Below are 20,196 nucleotides of genomic sequence, written 5' to 3'. Positions count from 1 at the left end.
GGATTCAAGCAAACAAAAAAAGATAGAATAATCTCAAGTAAATCAATCGGTATTATAGTGACCCAGGTCTATGCTGCAATCATAGAAAGAGAACAAGTAAAAGTTAAACAGTGATTCTTATGAACACAAGATCAAAAAAGAGATGTGTTAAGATCGGGAGATGGAGGCCTAAAATCGCAAGTAAAATCATGAAAAGAATGCAAATGACCAGCTGTCTGCAAGGAATAGAAATCCTTCCATTTCAGTCAGAGCTGAAGAAGCTTCTTGGATCAGAAGCAAAATGTCTTCAAAGAAAAACAAGACAGTACAGTTACCTCATGAAAAAGCATCTTTGAGATGAAGTACAGATAGTCCTCAACTTACAACATTTAGTGACTGTTCAAAGTTACATCACTGAAAAAAGTGACTTATAACCATTTTTCACACAACCGTTGCAGCATCGTCACGATCACGTGATCAAAATTCAGACAGTTGGCAACTCACATTTATGACGGTTGCAGTGTCTCGGGATCATGTGATTCATTTTGCGACCTTCTGACAAGCAAAGTCAACGGGAAAGCCAGATTCACTTAATGACCATGTGACTAACTTAACAACTGCCATGATTCCCTTAACAACTGTGGCAAGGAATGTCATAAAATGGGGCAAAACTCACTTAACAACTGTCTTGCTCAGCAACATAACCTTTGGGCTCAGCAGTGGTCGTAAGTTGAGGACTACCTGTAAATGGCCTAATAAAAGTTACCCTAATCCGAAACTCGAACTAAAGCAATCAATCCTAAAATGCAAAAAGCAAAAGAAAACCAAAATGGCTGCCTGCTGACATGCTGAAAATAACCGAAGAAAGGTTAGAAGCAAAGGAAACAGGAAGTTTGCCCAACAACTTTGCATTCCAGGGAACAGCAAGAAGAAACAAGGAGTTGCACTTAAATAAGGAGGTAACTGAAAATAATCAAATGAGAATTGAAAGTGAAAATTCAGTGGCATTAACACTTGACTACAAAAGGGCTATCTATGGGTTATAACAGAGAGTTAAGGAGAGTTCCACTTTCATTCTGCCTGTGCTTTGCACAATAGTTTGCTAATCTCAGGTTACGTCCTTCTGCCTTGGTTCCCAGGCATCCACATATATTCAGAATACATGTTCTTTGACTCACCTCCTGCTATGATGTCACCAATTAGGTGCCAGGCTTTGCATTTCCTGTAAATGTCCTTTCTCTTATAAAAAAAAAAAAACTTGCTTTACTAACTGTTGCTCAGATCAGAATATCACTTTCAGCAATACTGACCAGGTTACACACAATTATTTAACCTCTACCAAAGGGAATGATTTGGAAATCAAGAGAAATTTCATTGCAAATGACAAAGGAAGAGAGCAGTGTTAGTCTATTTTTTTTAATGACACTTTTAATCCCTTTATTCGGGGTGAAGTCAGGGCGACTGAATGGAGCTGAGCATTTACTGGCCAGATGCCCTTCCTGATGCCTATGCAGAGATTGCAGCAAATATTTTCTCTTTGCGTCCTGATAGAGAAACATCTGCCGGTGCCTAGAATTGAACTCTCAACCTTCCGAGTAGGAGGCGAGCATCTTCACCTCTAGGCCACAATACTGTGTTAATCTATAATGGCAAAAAAATCAGAGGGGTGTCTGTAGCACCATCTCTATATCACCAGTAAAGTGAGCTGCAGCTCACGAAAGTTTATGTCTTTTAATAAAACAGTTTAGTCAGGAAAGGTGATATAGGGTCCTGACAAAGAAGGGGAAAAAGTCAGCTGGAGATAGAAGATGTAAAGAAGAGATGGTATAAATCTCTTTACAACTGTACAAAAATAATACAAATAAAAAATTAGAACTGTACAGATATATTCCATGCATCAATCATATATGTAAAAGTTTAATCGTTGAACTAGAGCCATACATTCTCAAATATGAAGTTGACAGGGTTCTAGGAAACCATGATCATGACAATCTATAGAAGTTGGTGAAATACTGGCAGAACTGTTTAAAATTTTACAAGATGATGCAGCTAAAGTACTAAATGCACTTTATAAGCATGTCTGGAAAGCACTGTTGTGGCCAAGGGGCTGGAAAACGTCAATTTATATTTCAACTGACTGAAAAAGGGAGTGCTAAAGAACAACTGCAGTTATCTCCCATGCTAGTAGAATAATGCTCAAGATGTTATAGTCCAGACTTCAACAAAATATGGCAGGAGAACTACCAGATGTCCATTCTGGAATCGGAAGAAGCAGGCACACCCAACATTGCATTACTAACATCCGATGGATAATGAAATAGACAATGGGGTTCCAAGAAGACATCTGTTTTTGCTTTATTGATTATAAAAAGGGTTTTGACTTTATAGACTAATAAATTATGGATAAACATTTAAAACATGTGGTACTATGTCTACTGAACAGTGTGTATGAAGCCAGAAAGCAACAGTTAGAATGGAATATGGAGCACCAAAGGTTCAAAATTAGAAAATTGGTGTGGTGTGCTGTCTCCTTATTTATTTCACTGATAGACGAGTATAGCTTGAAAAATGCTGGACCTGAAGAAATAGAAATTGGAATTAAAATCACTGGAAGATACATATATATATATACATATATATGTGTAGATCTTTGGTTATTCGGGTTTTCTCCCACGTAAAATTGGAAGTGTCTTGGCGACGTTTCGACGAAATCCCATTCGTCATCTTCAAGCTGGTGTTTTCAGCTTCATGCTTCGAGCAGCAAGCTGAAAACACCAGCCTGAAGATGACGAATGGGACTTCGTCGAAACGTCGCCAAGACACTTCCAATTTTACGCGGGAGAAAACCCGAACAACCAAAGACCTCAATACAAACACCCGCGAAAACCTCAGAAAACATATATATATATATATACATACATACAGAGTTGGCCTAGAAGCAAAGAAGACTTAAAGGACATCTTGTCGAAAGTGAAAGAAATAAATGCAAAAGCCAGTTTGATATTCAGTATTAAAGAAAAAACTAAAAATAGGGCAGTGGACAATGCAACCCAATAAAAACATCAACTGGAGACAGTGAAGCAATAATTGGTTTTAGCTTCTTAGGCTCAAAAACAAGGTTGATGTCTGAAGCCATGAAATAGATATTTGCTACGTAGGAGAAAGACTATAACAGATCTTGACAAAATATTAAAGTGTAGAGACAAAGCTTTGCCAGTTGCAATACCATAACAAGGTTGTTGAAATAAGAGATGATAAGAATTGGCGGGCTGGAGAGCTGGAGGGAAAGCCCGGGCTTTAAACTAATTGGGCAATGTGATTTACAACTGTTAATTGGAGGAGGGAATTGTGCTTTGATATTATGTGCTCAAGGGGGGGGGGATTCAGTTTTTGGCTTTGTTAGTGCCGATGTTATGCTTCTTGAATAAAGATTCTTTAAGGTAAACAATGCCTGGAAGTTCTTTGAAGAGTTTCATCTGCCGAACCATGACAGTTATTAATTTAACTACTGCAGTGGTTTTCTTAACAACTGTGGCAAGAAAGGCTGTAAAACGGGGCAAAACTCACTTAACAACTGTCTTGTTTGGCAACAGAAATTTTGGGCTCAATTGAGCCTGTAAGTTGAGGACTATCTGTATTAATATTTGCAAATAACCCAGTGCTTGATTTTGATTTTTTAAAAAAGGAAATAGAGATTTTTTTTAAAAAAGTCTAAAATTTAAGAGTCAGATGTATAAAACATGTTGGAACACTTATGTCTAGCCTGGCACAGCCAGAGCAGAAGATACATGTGAGAGTGACATCTCATTATTCTCCCACTCTTCTCTTCCCTGTTTGGCCTATTAAAGTCTTATTTCACATTGCTCCCATGCCAGCTCCAGGGCTGACATATTCCTTCCCATGCTCTGTTGAACGAGCATCAAGAGAAAGAGGATGTTTGATCCAGTAGAGGTAAATAAAGCCTTCCGGGATCTTCAAGCAATGCTGTTTCACAGTATTCCTTTTATTCTACTGTTTGGCAAATAGTAATGGGACAGTCTGCACTCTAGCAATTGGTCTCTGCTACCATCTACAGGCCTCCCCTGTCGATGCAGAGAGCAATCTTTATCAGATGGCTGGCTGAGGAATTCTGGGAATTGAAGTCCACAAGTCTTCAAGCGGCTAAGTTTGAAGACCCCTGCTATAACCCTTGAGACAACTGTTCAGACAGGATTATCACCTTGGGATGAGTTCTTGTTTGTTAGACTGTTAGATAAAAAGATAAATGTTCTGCGATCAGTGTGCAGTTTGGGTATAAATCCCTTTTTTAAGAAAATAAGGTTTTAATTCTAGAATAGGTATCTAAAACAGTCATAAGCCAACCAGAAATAGTATAAAATGAACTTACAAAAAGGAACATCAAGCAATATAATAATTTGTGTCCTGAGGTTTGAAAACTATTTTAGACAGTTAGAGGCATTTATTTTCCCATCGAAGGATAATTAATTTGAGCTGAAAGTTGACCTGAGGCGGCCAATAATAAGCTTTAATTGACACTCTGCCTGATTTCAGGAGCAATGCTAAATTCAGAATAGTTCTGTAACAGTTATTTTTATAGTTTTAAACTCTTCCAGTGTTTCCAAATTCATATTATCTTATTATAGCATTCTTTTCAACAAGACCTTTTAAGTCATCTATTTCATAGTTGTTTTGTTCCTTAACATTATTTTACTGCATAATTTTTTAATTTATTATTTATTCACATATGGTTGTTTTTTTTATATTTCTATGCACTCTATTTTTAATTTTATATTTTAAATATTTATAAACAAATTGATAACAAATAATCACAGATAACGATATCATTGAAAATACAATATCAGATTATTTGTTATACATTGCATTATGTCATATACTAGGCCTAAAAATATTTAATTTCTATCTTTTACCTTAAATAATCCTTTGGATTTAGAAACACACAGAATCATCTGTGTGATGTGAAATTTAATTAAAAATTTTAAAAAATTAATTCAATTTTTGTTGTCATCATTTGCAACATTAATTGTTATCGAAGTGTTAACAATCTGATGTGGAGTGTAATGTGAGATATCATTTTAAAGTCTAGGATTCAAAGATTTCAGAGAGTTTAACCATCTAAATATCTACTTAGAAATATATCTTTTATCTTCCTTGTCAAGAATCAATGAAAAGGCAGTTCAGATTATTTATTCATTCCATACCATAAATTATACATATATATCACACTAGTGTTGATTTTTTTATTTCATTTAAATATTTAAGCAAACTTTCTAAATCTGTTCCCAAGAATTATGGAGAAAACGTACCAAAAGCATAGAAATATCATAATTTTTCAGACTTTAACATCCAAAAATAGAGTATGAATCATACATTTTATCTATAAAATATCCATTATCCGTTTAAAACTAGGTGATATGAGATATCTTCTTACTGTCTCCAAACCCATGAAAAAATCAAATTGAGAAATGTTTTCTGTTTCTTTGAAAGTATACTGGGTGTTTGGAAATGCTCCTTGTTCTTCTGAAGATTTTAAATTAAGATCCCCTTAATTTTTTCCCAAGCAGGTTTGTCCATACTGAGGAAGTCATGGGAACGCAAGAATCTAAGGAAAATAAACAGGATTACATCCCCTAGCCCTACATATATAGTTTCTGACATTGAAGGTTTACAGATAGACACATCCATGCAATTTGGGATCTTATTGTAGTCGATACCTTCTGATAAGGAAATGGCTGTTTATCTATAGCTGAGTATGGGTACAATGGCAGCAGTTTCATTCTCACCTTCCATTATATGTGCTGAAGTTCAGGAGACACATTTGTCCTATTGTTCCATGCTTGTGATCTAGAACTGAAGAGGGGAACCAGGATATTATATTTTCTCAGAAGCTAGTTGTCAGAAGTCATAAATATAAGGGCTTTGGCTTGATAGCTGTCATAATTTTGGCTACTATTAATGCCATATACAGACTAGGAAACAAGAACAGTGTCAAGCTTGAAGCGCTTGCATGATAATTGCCACCATTACTGCTTCTCAGCTTGCTAGGGGGAGGAGAGAGAGAAGTAGAATGCAGGTTCCTAACAACAAAAAATCAAGCTGTGGGAACCAAGGATGTTTCAACAGGTGTTGCCAACTCACAGAGACACTTTCCCATAACAATATTTCGAGATGTGATTGGACAATGTGACTTACACTTAATAAGGGGAGAGAGGATTCTATATTTTGATTATAGTGGTTTGAGCGGGAAATATTCAGAGTTGGTTTTGCTTTCATTCATGCCAAAGTGATGTGCTCAATAAAGTTTTGCATAAAGAGATTGGATCGTCTCATCGGTGCTTACTCAGTTGGGTTCCTCAGTTGGAACCAGGACAAACAGGCTCTTACCACTGTGTTCCCCATATCTTAAAGAAATATTAGAAATTGTTTTTCTTTGACAAGAGACTAGATGTCTGAAAGATATTCTGAGCTTCTATACAATTACTGCAGATGGATCCCCTAAAAAAACAATAGGGAATAATATAGATTTGTCCTTCAAAAGTAACATTCCTAATGCTGAAGCATTCTCGAACATGAGGTTGAAAATGGAAAAATTTCAGCGCTGAATATAAGTTCTATTACACTGGCATTGTGAACCTACTGGTAGGGCTCATATCTGAAAATCTGGTTTATGGAAAATAGGCTAGGCATCCTTAAGAGTACTTAAGGAGAAAGAATAATGTAAAAATATTTAATAAAGAGTGGCTTTCCGAGGATATCCTATTGTTTTTCATATCATTTCAATTACTCATGTATCATGCCTGTAATATGGAGATCTATATCTGCTGGTTAGTATATTAAGAAACCAAAGATTGAATAAGCTATGGAATCACTTCAGAAGATGTTCAGTTGAGTGTGGTGCTTTAACAATAAATGATTCATGTCCATCTGTTTCCCACAGTTCCAGGTGAGTCCAAAGGAGGTCAAATGTTGCTGATTGCTATCCTGGGCTCTGCAGGGATGACTTGCCTGACAATACTGCTGGCCTTTTTCATTATGTTACAGTTGAAGCGAGCAAATTTCCAGCAGCGCATGGCCCAGGCTTTCCAAAATGTGGTGGTGAGTCACTTATGCTAGAAAGAGATGCATGTTTACTTGAAGCAAAGAGATGGCCAAGTTCCCCTCCTTAGGGAAGGAGGTTAAATCATGGTGCTCTTGTTGTTGGGATAAATAGTTTGAGCCTTTTTTCAAAAAAGAGATTGGACATCCATTTGTCTGCAATGGTATAAGGTTTCCTGCTTGAGCAGAGGGTTGTACTAGATGACCTCCAAGGTCATTTCCAGCTCTGTTATTCTGTATTCTATAAGATCCGTTGTAATGTAAAGACTCTCTGTGCATATTCCCCTTAGTTTAACAAAGACCCTTCTCTCTAACTGAGAGTTCCATGGAGGTTTTATTTCAATTCCATTTCTGTTCTTCCTATTGGATACTAAGATAGCATAGCTTGTACTGGCTGGCAGGCACTGATGCCAGCTGTATATAACACGGCCAACAACACAGTATCAGGGAAGTCTGAATTTTAAGTGTGCTTGAAAGCAAGGGAAATCAGTTAATACGAAATACAGACTCTATCCTGCTTTTGAAAATCTTTCTTTTAAAAAAAGACTTTAAAAAAATCCTAGACATAAAACGTATCGCCCAAGAAGTTCAATTAATGTGGCTTTAAGCAATCCTTTGGCAATTTATCACATGATGCTTGCTTGATTTTTTTACTCAGAGGGATGAACCAGCTGTACAGTTCAATTCAGGAACTCTTACTCTAAGCCGGAAAGCCAAAAATAGCACTGAGCCTACAATATACCCGGTTTTGGAATGGAACGACATCAAATTTCAAGATGTGATTGGAGAAGGCAACTTTGGCCAAGTTCTGAAAGCCCGAATTAAAAAAGACGGGCTGCGAATGGATGCAGCTATCAAAAGGATGAAGGGTGAGCATCCATCTCAGAGCAAGAAGGAACGTATAGACAGCAAATCTCTGGGAATGCATCTGTTGGTTTTTATCTGTCTGATGTGGGATTAGACTATGATTTGAATGTGTATTTAAGAAAGAATCCTATTATGTTCAAAATCATATAAAGGGAGCCGAAAAGTTCTTTAAAAGAAAGAAAAGGGTGCTTTGTTTGAAAGGCAGAAAGAGAATTCTTACTGAATTTGTTGTTTGTTTTTTAAATTGAGGTTTGCTATCAGTGCTTTTTCCTTGATAGACTCCAAAAGTAACCCAAAGCATAGGCTAGGCTCACACTTCGCACAAACTATGGTTTGTTTTTAACCTCAGTTTGTTAATCAAGGCACACATCAAATGCAAACGCTTACCAACTGTGGTTGCAAGTTGTTCAGCATGCTGGAATCACAACAAGGCAAAAAAAAAGTGCCTTATGGTGATGCCTTAAGGAGGAATTTCAGGCATTGAAACAACCTTGTGTTCCATTTAAAATGACTATTATATGCATAAACATGTGAAAATACAGCTACCAATTCTTTAGTTGGTGTTGTATACTGTATACCTAGGCAGGTTTAAGTGGTACTTTCTTAAGATCTTCTAGTCCAGTGGTTCTCAACCTTTCTAATGCCGCGACCCCATAATACAGTTCCCCATGTTGTGGTGACCCCCAACCACTTATACATCACCAGGTGCCAGGGGCGTGGCCAAAGAAAAGGGGGGAAAAATGGCGGACAGACTTGTTTGGTGACCCCCGTGAAATGGTCGTTCGACTCCAAATGGGATCCCGACCCACAGGTTGAGAACCATTGTTCTAGTCCAAAATCAATGATTTCTGTAGCACAAGAAATCATACATCTTGCACCTATTCATCTGTCCCCTCCTTCCCAAAGCGGCCTGGGACATAAAGATAAGGAGTGACATACACACATGACAGTGTTAATATTTAAAGCTGAAATAACGAGCAACCACTAAGGTCTATTCCCCATTGAATATTTTTGTCTTTTATATTTTTACTATTTTTACTAGGTATTGACTGCTGTATTGCAGAAACTCATTCAGCAGCTTACAAAACAGAAAACAAGCATACCAATGTGCTTATGACTATTGAATATTGTCTTTATTTTTTTAATTTTTACTACATCTATTATTGGACATAATCAAAAAACAGATGCTATTCATAATATGAATTAGTTATGTGCTGTAGAGATTAATGGCTAAAGCCAATAAAAACGAACAATAATTATTTGCAGAATATGCTTCCAAAGATGATCACAGAGATTTCGCTGGAGAACTGGAAGTACTTTGTAAACTTGGACATCATCCTAACATCATAAATCTTTTAGGAGCCTGTGAACATCGAGGTACATTTCTTTTCAGTGGATTTCTTTAAAATCATGTTTAGTAAAATAATGTTGTTTGCACTGATAGCTATATTGCATGAAAACATTCATGGCAAGTTCATTTTCTTACTGTGTATGTCCAGGTATCTCTCCCCAAAACTTGGACAATGAAATCTAGACTAATCCTACCCCCTTCTCTAACAGAACTATTAGCTTAGGAACATCACGGTAATTTATACTACCATGTAAAAATTTGGGAGATCTGGGTGAGAGGCCCATAAGAAGAATTTGCTCAAGGAAAGATGGGTATTATTCAACAATGTTTGGCAGCCTGGGTAAGAGACCAGACGACTGATCTGAGTGAATAAATGTTTCTAGAACAATGATTTTCAAAGTTGGCATCTTTAAGATGTGTGGAGTTCAACTTCCAGAATTTCCCAGCCAATATACTGGCTGGAGAATTTTGGGAGTTGAAGTCCACACATCTCAAATCTGCCAAGTTTGAAAAACATTATTTTGGAAACTCATCCCACCGGATCTCTCATGTTGGAAAAAAAAATCATTATGCATTCATGTTATGCAATTACAGGTAGTCCTTGACTTACAACCACAACTGAGCCCAAAATTTCTGTTGTTAAATGAGACATTTGTTAAGTGGGTTTTGCCCCATTTGACGACCTTTCTTGCCACAGCTGTTAAGTGAATCACTGTTAAGTTAGTAACATGGTTGTTAACTGCAGGTTTCCCCATTGAATTTGCTTGTCAAAAGATTGCAAAAGGTGATCACATATCCATGGGACATAGGAACAGTCGTAAACCTGAACGAGTTGCCAAGCACCTGAATTTTGATCACATGATCATGGGGATGCTACAAAGGTCACATGTGTGAAAAACATTCATAAGTGACTTTTTTCAGTGCTGTTGTAACTTTGGTCACTAAATGAGCTGTTGTAAATCAAGGACAGTCGGTGTAAAATATTTGTTTTTGTTTTTAAATACCAGGCTATCTTTACCTTGCTATTGAATATGCACCCCATGGAAATTTACTTGATTTTTTGAGAAAAAGCCGTGTTCTTGAGACCGATCCGGCATTTGCCATAGCTAATAGTACAGCCTCCACTCTTTCCTCTCAGCAACTCCTGCACTTTGCAGCTGATGTGGCCAGAGGGATGGATTACCTGAGCCAAAAACAGGTGAACTTTTTTTTCTTTCCCCACTTGAAAGTATGGATGTTTGTGTGATTTACTGAACCTCTCCCCAAAGCCCTTGAAATAGGCTGGGGTTAATTTGAACTGGATCACACCACTCCTTACCCTTGATATTTTTTGGATCAATGCTGGTATATATCGTGTAAAAATATGAACAATAAGTTGTTGCTCCTGCCCCAATAGAAAACAAATCTTGCGTATTCCTCTGGTGGCTTTCACACACAAAAGATTTTACTAGGTATAAGATTCAAATTTACAATGAGAATCTTTTCTCTCTTTAGTTTATCCATCGGGATCTGGCAGCAAGAAACATTTTGGTCGGTGAAAATTACGTCGCAAAAATAGCTGACTTTGGTTTATCTAGAGGTCAAGAAGTTTATGTTAAAAAGACCATGGTAAGCAAAGAAAAACATGTTCATTGTGTTATTCATGCAGAAGGATACAGTTGTCTCAATGTTATTTTTTTTAAAATGAAGATTGTCTTCAGGACAAAGATTTTGCTAAGGCTTCCTAGATTAAATCTATATCCGAGTAAAACCATCCAGGCTAGAAAATTAGAATAATTCACTTCTGGAATTATTGAGTGAACTGGCTTTGTCCCCTCCCATCTTTTATCCACTTCTTTCATCATTTTTCTTGCAAAGAATACCTGTTCAGGAAGGAACAGACAGAACGGAAGTATTACCGGTAGTATTCAGAAGATGAAATTTGAAATTTCCAAACAAACGAAATCTAATCATCTGAATAAAAGTACTTCCGTTCTGTCTGTAAGTACTATTATTCAAAAGATTAGTTTTCGCTTATTTGGAAATTTTATTGATATCATAAGAAAATTAGATATTAATCCATTTTTTGCTATTGAAAATTTAGATGACTTGATGTTTAAAGGACAAGGATGAAGAGTTTATAATTAACTTTATACAGAAGTGAAAATGGGATGCAGGGACAACTGCAGGAGTCAAAAAAAAATCAATATGGTGGTCATTAGGGCACAGTCAATGCTCTGCCCCTTTTTCTACCTGTGGCACACATACACATGTAGTGGGACTCTGGATGGCTTTTGTCGCTTATCCTGTGGATGCCCTACAAGTTTGATGAGTGATACTGTGACTGCACACCTGGATCCTGTTTACAATAGGAAAGAGATAATATCCTCATTATAAAGTTGTTTTTAACCATGAATATGCAGATTAAAAGTGGCATGAATGAATAAAATCAATAGTGTGCATACAACAGGTGTATCCTCTTTTAAAAAGGCTAAGGAAACCATTCTAGTTTTTTCCCCTTTGCTTATTTAATAAAAAAAGAGAAAATATATAATAAAAACAGCACAACAATAAAATTATATATTACATTATATAGGCTTATTATGCACGTATATAAAATCATACACAACAGTTTCAAAAAAGGATGGCTATGTTTCATTGGTATTATCTATACTGATCTATGTCCGTAGCAACTTTAATTTGCAAGTAATATCAAGTCTTCAATCAAAGTTATTTTTCCAATGTTGAAGGATTGTCCTCTTAGCTATAAGATGGGTACAGATAATTGTCCAGACATCAGTGTCCTTGTAATATGAATGTAGTTGGCAAGAATGTAGGATGCCTAATAAACTATTCTTGTTATAAGTGATCCTGTGCTTAAGGAAACACCTATCATAGCACGTTAATTTTGTTGTTCTAGGGAAGGCTTCCGGTGCGATGGATGGCAATTGAATCTTTAAACTACAGTGTGTATACCACAAACAGTGATGTGTGAGTTTTTATGTTTAGATAATTTTAAAATTTCTTTATTCAGGGAAGAAAACTTGGAGAAAATTTGTAATGGAATCATTAAGAAACAAACTTGGACCCAGGTGCAAATCTCCATTTGGCCTTGCAGTTCATTGTGTGACTTGGAAAACTCTTTCTCTGCCTAGAGGACTTCAGAGGGTTACAGCTTTGCAAAACTAAAGGAGATCCATTCCCCATGTATATTGTCTTCAACTTAGTGGTGTCCACAGTGGGAATCAAAATAATCAAGAAGGTGGTTATAGGGTTGCAGTCAAAGCTCTGCCTCCTTGTACATGCTTGAGAGAGAAAGAATTAACAAATGAAGCAAAAAAGGAAGATTACATCTGATAGCAATTTAATATTTGCTTCTATACGAATACATTTTTATAATATACATTCCTTTCAATGGAACCAATGCTAAGCTGTTATTTTCTTTTGTTTTATTTGCAGTTGGTCATATGGTGTGCTGTTATGGGAAATAGTTAGCTTGGGTAAGTTTCCTTTCCTTAGAGTTTTGATTTTTATAAAAAAACATAAAACCATAGGATAGATATAGTATAGCCAGTCCTTTGAGCTACTCCAATGTGATTTGTCCTTGAAATTCCAAGCAGGTCTAGTCTATATACTCTTACTGTTTGTTCCTACTATTATACTGCGTTCAGAAATATCTTGTCTTCAAAGATTTTTTTTTTTCTGTCCCATTTAAAGCAATTTAGGCTGCAATCTGTTAGCCCTAGAAATTAAGTTTGGGAAGCCATAGGATATATTGTATGAGGTCCATTCTCGGAGGCTGGGGGGGCAGCGGTAGAGATCCTACTCCAATTTTTTTTTTTTAGGTATTTGAAACTTGACAACTTTAAGATATGTGGACTTCAACTGTTGAGTTGGGAGTTGAAGCCCACATATCTTAAAGTTGTCAAGTTTCAAAGCACTGGTATAAAACCAGTCAATTGTGGGACAACTTGTAGATTAGCAAAGCATGATTTGTTGTCACATCTCCATTTTTCTGACCTTTTTTCTGCACTAAAAAACCCTAAATAATTTTATGTATCCTGATGGAGAAGATGCTGCGAATAATTTTGGTCATCATTTCCTATGATACATGTTTATAGTACAGGATTGACAGAATCTAGATCAGTGGTCTCAACCTGTGGGTTGGGACCCCATTTGGGGTCGAACAACCATTTCACGGGGGTTGCCAAACAAGGCTGTCTGCCATTTTTTTCCCCTTTTCTTTGGCCACGCCCCTGGCACCCGGTGATGTATAAGTGGTTGGGGGTCACCACAACATGGGGAACTATATTATGGGGTCACGGCATTAGAAAGGTTGAGAACCACTGATCTAGATGCATAATTTTTAAAATACTTCTAGGTGTGTTACTTTGACCTGTTCACTCTCTTCCCTAATCTGAAAATCACTTATTTTTGCCACCACCGCACTTTGAATTGATATATTCTGAGAGTTTGTTGTGCTTTTATTATATTGATTCTATCCAGAACATCATCCTAGCAAGCAGCTTGCTTAACAAAGAAGCGAATAAACAGAAGGCCAAATTATTATTTTTTTCTAATATTAGCATCTGGATATAGGAATCATATATGCCTTGGTGTGCATCATTTTATTTGTTGGATATATTTGGTTTTTATCTTGTTGTTTGTTCAGTTTTTTATTTCAAGTGCATATATGCACTCATAAACACACAAGTACGGTATACAGTATTTATGATAGATTACCGTGTAGTATGTTCACAATAATAGCTATGTTCATGGTCAAAAAATGCTTGAGATCCAATATCAAAAGAGGGCAGGATGCCAGGAGTTCTATTCATAGACTTTTTAATGACTTTTTACATTTGAAAACTGCACATCTGGATTGCGGTTTACTTCTGGACACTCACATTCCAGTTGTGGTTTGCCAAGCAAATTGGGCTGGGTAGTTGGGTTGAGCTAACAGATTAGACGAGGGAGAATGGGTTCAAGAACGCACACATTAAAAAGGAAGCTTTTTGCTCCTTTGTGTATCCACATGTGCACATTTGTCCAAATTAAAAAAAATAAGATGGTATTAGCTTCCTCTGTTTTTAACAATTCAGAAATGCTAACAGATGATTGTTAAAAGCAGGCAAAACTGGGATCTTTGAATCTTGAGGGGTGTCTGTGAGCTTATTTAACAGTAAACAGAAGTCAAGTCAAATGTTTCTGCCCTATATAAAACTTCAAGCAGTTGTTTCCACTAAATCAGACATAAACTATGTTTCATCCCCAGCTGGATAGTTCGTAGTTTTGCAATTTTTGGTAACCTGAGGAATGGAGCAAAAGTGGGAAAGTGATGAAATTCTGATATCTGAGGCTGATGGACCAGTTTTGCAGATCTGATCTAGAGAATTATGTGCCCAGCCTTGCTGATGATATCTTATTTGTCTCGTTTTTAGAAGGCAGATATCAACCTAGTAACATCTGGAACAGTGCAAACAAACCCCTCCGCCCCTAAAAAAGGGAAACAGAAAAAAATAATAATTTTCCTCTTTAGGTGGAACACCATACTGCGGGATGACCTGCGCAGAGCTCTATGAAAAATTGCCCCAAGGGTACAGACTGGAGAAGCCACTCAACTGTGATGATGAGGTGTAAGTCTCTTGGTTCTTGCTATACTGAAAGTTGTCTTGAGTGCCATATGGGCCAAGAGGTGAGATGCAAATTGCAAAAATGAACTCAAAATAGTAAGTAAATTTGCTTCGAGAAAGAAAAGAAAATCAACCATAGATTTAGTTTGCAAGAAAAAGAAAATGTGTAACATCACAAAAGAATGTAGGAATGGATAAGGATAATGGATATGGATAATCACATAGACTTTGACTTAATTTTTTGGTACAATGTGTCCCATTTCAACATAATTCCTATTGATTGATTGATTGATTGTTAATGGAGATTCTCAGTCATCCAAGCCATGGTTGTCCCAAAGGTGCTTATTCAAGAGGCAACTGGACTTCCTTGTTTTTCTTTGAAGACGTTTAGCTTCTCATCCAAGAAGCTTCTTCAGCTCTGACTGGATGATGTGGACACCCATTGCACTACTCAGGTGACCCTGAGGATACAGACAAACCTCCAAGTGGCCTCTCTAAAAGAATGCAAATGACCAGCTGTCTGCAAGGAATAGAAATCCTTCCATACCCCACCATCCAGTCAGAACTGCAGAAGCTTCTTGGATGGGAAGCAAAACATCTTCAAAGAAAAACAAGAAAGTCCAGTTGCCTCTTGAAAAAGCACCTTTGGGATTGATTGATTGATTGATTGTGTCTTATGGTTGGAACTCATATTCCATGGGGAAAAAAGGGTAGAGCAGGATAAACAACATACTGGGCAGGCTTTGGTCTTTGTTTCTGTTAGCCCTTCGAGGTAATCCATACAAGAAACGCAACTATGAACGTTTCCTCTGTCATTATTGTATGGTTTCAACAGAATTTTGCAAGTCTGGAAATATGTTCTCCTTTCCTTTTACTCTCCAGAAAACTAGGGAGGGTCCCTCCTGAAGAAATCTTTTACATGCTGATTGGCCAGTCTATAGCTCTTCCTCCTGTCTCCCAAGGACATTCCTACCTAGAAGTGGGGGTTTAGTTTTGCATTCCCATTGTTCCTGCTGTTAGAATGCTTGAAATGTTTTATGTAGCAGTTATGAATTCTGTTGCATTCAAAATGCATGACATTTTGAAAACGAGCTTGGTCCATAAAGGTACTTTTTGCTCAAAGTGAAAACTTTTTGTTTTAATTTCTTGATCATCTCTAGCAGAGTAGTAATCACAAATTTTGCTTTCTATCTTGTCAGATTTGCTTTAGGAACATGGCTTGTACTCAGAGTCATCTCCCAGTGTGTATTTACCAAGGGATTGTTGCACTGACCTAACCTTCTTGGCTTCTGTAACAAGTAGTTAATGATGATGTGTTATGTGAGTTTTATAGAGCAAATAACCAGTGCTGAAAAAGCAATTGATTCCCTGCCTGAAAATCCCCATACCTCAATCAAATGTGAAGAGGGGGCAGGAGGAGGGGAGATACATGCTTTAAAATAGTTTCTATTGCAGCGGTTCTCAACCTATGGGTCGCGACCCCATTTGGGGTCGATCGACCATTTTACGGGGGTCGCCAAACAATGCGATCCGCCCTTTTCCCCCCTCAGGGGGCAGTGCCGCGCATGCGTGCCGCGCCGCGCATGCGCAGCACGTTCGTGTGACGGGGGTCGCCGTCACACGAACGTTGAGAAATGCTGTTCTATTGCTTTTAAATGACCCCCAAATATAGATTTTCCTACATGGGGAAATGTATAGCTTTACAATACTAGGAAAACAAATTCATTGGGAAAAAACTCCAGAAAAATATTTTGGATGGGAGTGGAGAAACAGAGAAAATAAATAGTGTCAGGAAAAAAGATTGGAAGGTGCATCGCCTTTCTCTAAAATGCTTGTCTAGGTCGGCATAAAAACATAAGGCACCATACTCACCATATGAGATACTCTTTGTCTTTAGTTCAGACTGAAACTAATGGGAGCTGTTCTCCTATGCCAGTGATGGTGAACCTTTTAGAGACCGAGTGCCCAAACTGCAACCCAAAACCCACTTATGCATCGTCGGGTGCCGGGTGGGTATGGCCCATTGGCTGGGTGTGGCCCATTGGCTGGGTGTGACCCATTGGCTGGGCATGGTTGCTGTGGTAACGGCAGACTGGGACTAACAAGTTCAATCAATCAAATCCAACTTTGCAAGATTCTTTTTTTTTCCGTGAGAAGTTGAAATTGACTGATTGATTGAACCTTTTTTTTTTGTACATGATGGCAGAGGCCTAAAGCGAAAAGGTTTTATAAAACCCAGCTGAAGGCCTAGGACTGGGGTGATGGCACGCGTGCCCACAAAGAGGGCTCTGCGTGCCACCTCTGGCACTCGTGCCATAGGTTCGCCACCATGTCCTATGCATTTCCCAAAGTTTTCAAGGAAAACATCCAGTAGAGGCTCCATTTACCATCTGTACTTAGCTTGGGGCCATCAAAAAATGGGACCATAATAACAATAATATTGGGAAGGAATTGATAGTCTGTTTTGCCACAGACCATCTCTGTCATTTAATAGTCCTATTTTTAAGCATCAGGTAGTTATTATCCATACAAAATTTATGCTGTTCTGGCTGATATTTTATTCTGCTTTTTTCCCCTCAGTTATGATTTAATGAGGCAATGCTGGAGAGAAAAACCTTATGAAAGGCCATCATTTGCCCAGATACTCGTTTCCTTGAGCAGGATGTTAGAAGAAAGGAAGGTAAGAAGAAACAATGATTTCTTACATCCCAGTTACATTTCCCATTTAAATGATTGCCCTGAAACTAACTTCTATGTCATATGGGTAGTAAAATGGATGCCTTATGTCACAACATTGTTGGAAATCACAGTATTACTGTGAAAATCCCTCATGCATTTTGTGATTGACAGAAAACATTCCAAGGCTAGAATATCACAAAATTCTAAAGACAATTTCAGATGTCCTGGTCTAAACAGTCCACATTCACATGTTCAGTCATATCCTGATTTGAGATTTTTTTTTTCTTTTAACAATCCTGTAATCCAGAGGTCCTCAACCTTTTGAACACCAGGGACCAGTTCCGTGGAGAGAGGTTTTTCTGCAGACCGGAGGGGGCATGGTTTCATGTACTGCCTACATCCCGAGGATGGGGCTTTACTTGTTTGTGCGGACCAGTTTCTGGCATGTTGCGGCCCAGTACCGGTACCGGTCCACCGGTTGGGGACCCCTGCTGTAATCCCTTGGAGGTGGAGTCGGAATGACTAAATGGAGCTGAGTGCTTACTGGCCAGATGCCCTTCCTGACACCTATGCAGAGAACTCACAGCAGATATTTTCTCTTTGCACCCAGAGAGAGAAATATCTGCTGATACCTAGGATTGAACTCACACCCTCCTGATTGTGAGGCGAGAGCTCTACCTCCAGGCCACCATGCCACTTCATCCTGACCTAAAAATAACATAGCTGAAAAAATCTTTGGGACAAGTATGTTTTTTTCTAAGAGAAGGAAAATAGCAGAGGTTCAGCAACACAGTTTCTTGCTTTAGTGGGGATTAAAGTAAGAAATCTTAGACCCAGGGCAACTATGAGAATTTTCATCATCAAACAGTGGGGACTTAGCTCAGAGATATAAATCATTTCTAATGTTAAAATAATTTCTTTAATGATTGATTTCTTGTCAACAATATAATGACCACTAACTGTACTGACTAGATAACTGTTTTGTCCACTTGCTGATGGCATATTTCTGCATCATTTTTTTTCTTTGCTCATTTTGCCCATTCATTCTCTTTTTTCCTCTTCTAAAAATGATTGATAAATTAATTAAAAATAAAAAAATTGCATCAGCTGCTATGAACAAGTAAAATATATTAAGCTTATTCTTTGCAATTGTATTTCCAGACTTATGTGAATACAACTTTATATGAGAAGTTCACCTATGCAGGCATTGACTGTTCCGCTGAAGAGGCTGCTTAAGATGGAAGAATTTAAGTTATTTATCAGTTCAAATGATCTCCTGGGGAATGTTTTGTGAAGTAAATAAAAAAGGCATGTGGCGTTTGCTGTATAATATTTTTGGGCTATATGCATACAGGTAATCCTTGATTTAAGATTACAATTGGAACTGAAATTTCAGTTGTTACAGTCATAAGTTGAGGCATTATGTGACTGAAATTAGTTTTCATGATTGTTTTTATGACAGTTGTTAAACAAGTCACCAGGGTCATTAAGTAAATCATGTTGCCATTAAGCGAACCACATGGTTGTAAATGCAAAATCCATTTTATCAAATGGACATTTTTTTGCTAGGTTTTGACGAAAAAAATGGCAAGAAAATGTTGCAAAATTCAATCAGATGACCACAAGATGCTATAAATGCAAGCTGGTTGCCAAGGCCCAGACTATAATCATATGACCACTTGGCTGATTTGACAGCCTCAAGGACAGGTCACAAATATTTTTTTTTTCAAATCTGTTGTAACTTCAAACGGTTGTTAAGCAACTGGTTGTAGATCAAGTACTAGCTGTACCTTAAGAGTGTATTTCAAGTCAGTATGCTCTAGGAATGTGTGTGTATATATGTATGTAAATGTGTATGTGTGCCAGTACCCAATACTTATATCTAAACATTCAATTTCTCATTCTCTATGCACTGCATGCACACACAAGCACCATTCAGATGAGGAAATGGCACAAATAAATATATTTTACAGTTCTTTATGTTTCATGTATGTTTCTTTTTAAAAAGTCAGTTTCATATTGGGAAATCCAGATGGGGAGTCTCCAAGGGCCCAAATGAGTAGACCAGATCATCTGTTGAGGCTCATTAAACCCCTCATTGCCCCAAGTTCCAAAGAAAGAGACATTTTTGCTGCACTGGAAAGTTGTGAAACATGTATAAATGTTCCTTAAGCCAAACGTATGGACTATAGGAGGAGCATTGTAAAACACAGAACAATGGTCTTAAAGAGATCTGATGTCACTTTACAAAAAGGGGGTGGGGGTAGATTATGTGTCATCAAGTCATTTTGAATTCTTATATAGATTTTCTCCATGATATTCTGACCCTAACCTGGTCTCTCTTAATGATGCACTCCCAATGGTGCATTCATATCCAATTCCTGCAACAATTCTTCACATGTTTTAGCCTCCAGACCCCTAGTCATGTTTATTGCTCTTCTCTGCACACTTTCTAAAGTCTCAACATTTTTTTTACACTGTGGCAACCAAAACTGGATGCAGTATTCCAAGTGTGACCTTACCAAGGCTTTATAGAGTGGTATTAAATTTCATGTGATCTTGATGCTATCTCTCTGTTAATGCAGCCATTACATT

General features: G+C 37.5%; 1 protein-coding gene across 2 annotated transcripts in view; it reads left to right on the top strand.

Annotated features, from left to right (window-relative positions):
* Nucleotides 1-19,577, top strand: part of TEK (TEK receptor tyrosine kinase) — a 57,046-nt gene extending 37,469 nt beyond the window's left edge. For both annotated transcript variants that reach the window (XM_039347818.1, XM_039347817.1), the window contains exons 14-23: nt 6,935-7,092; nt 7,751-7,961; nt 9,226-9,336; nt 10,318-10,508; nt 10,805-10,918; nt 12,210-12,280; nt 12,749-12,789; nt 14,829-14,925; nt 17,503-17,602; nt 18,763-19,577. In XM_039347818.1, the coding sequence (XP_039203752.1) occupies nt 6,935-7,092; nt 7,751-7,961; nt 9,226-9,336; nt 10,318-10,508; nt 10,805-10,918; nt 12,210-12,280; nt 12,749-12,789; nt 14,829-14,925; nt 17,503-17,602; nt 18,763-18,837 (1,169 nt within the window). In that variant the 3' untranslated portion in view covers nt 18,838-19,577. The remainder of the gene's footprint in view (nt 1-6,934; nt 7,093-7,750; nt 7,962-9,225; nt 9,337-10,317; nt 10,509-10,804; nt 10,919-12,209; nt 12,281-12,748; nt 12,790-14,828; nt 14,926-17,502; nt 17,603-18,762) is intronic.
* The last annotated feature ends 619 nt before the right edge of the window (nt 19,578-20,196 follow it).

Source organism: Crotalus tigris, unplaced genomic scaffold (genome assembly GCF_016545835.1).
Source record: "Crotalus tigris isolate CLP2741 ecotype Arizona unplaced genomic scaffold, ASM1654583v1 scf7180000018101.4720394464:4744507, whole genome shotgun sequence".
NCBI lineage: Eukaryota > Metazoa > Chordata > Lepidosauria > Squamata > Viperidae > Crotalus > Crotalus tigris.
The sequence above is the reverse complement of the archived record's forward strand: the minus strand, read 5'-3'. Positions and strand labels throughout refer to the sequence as shown.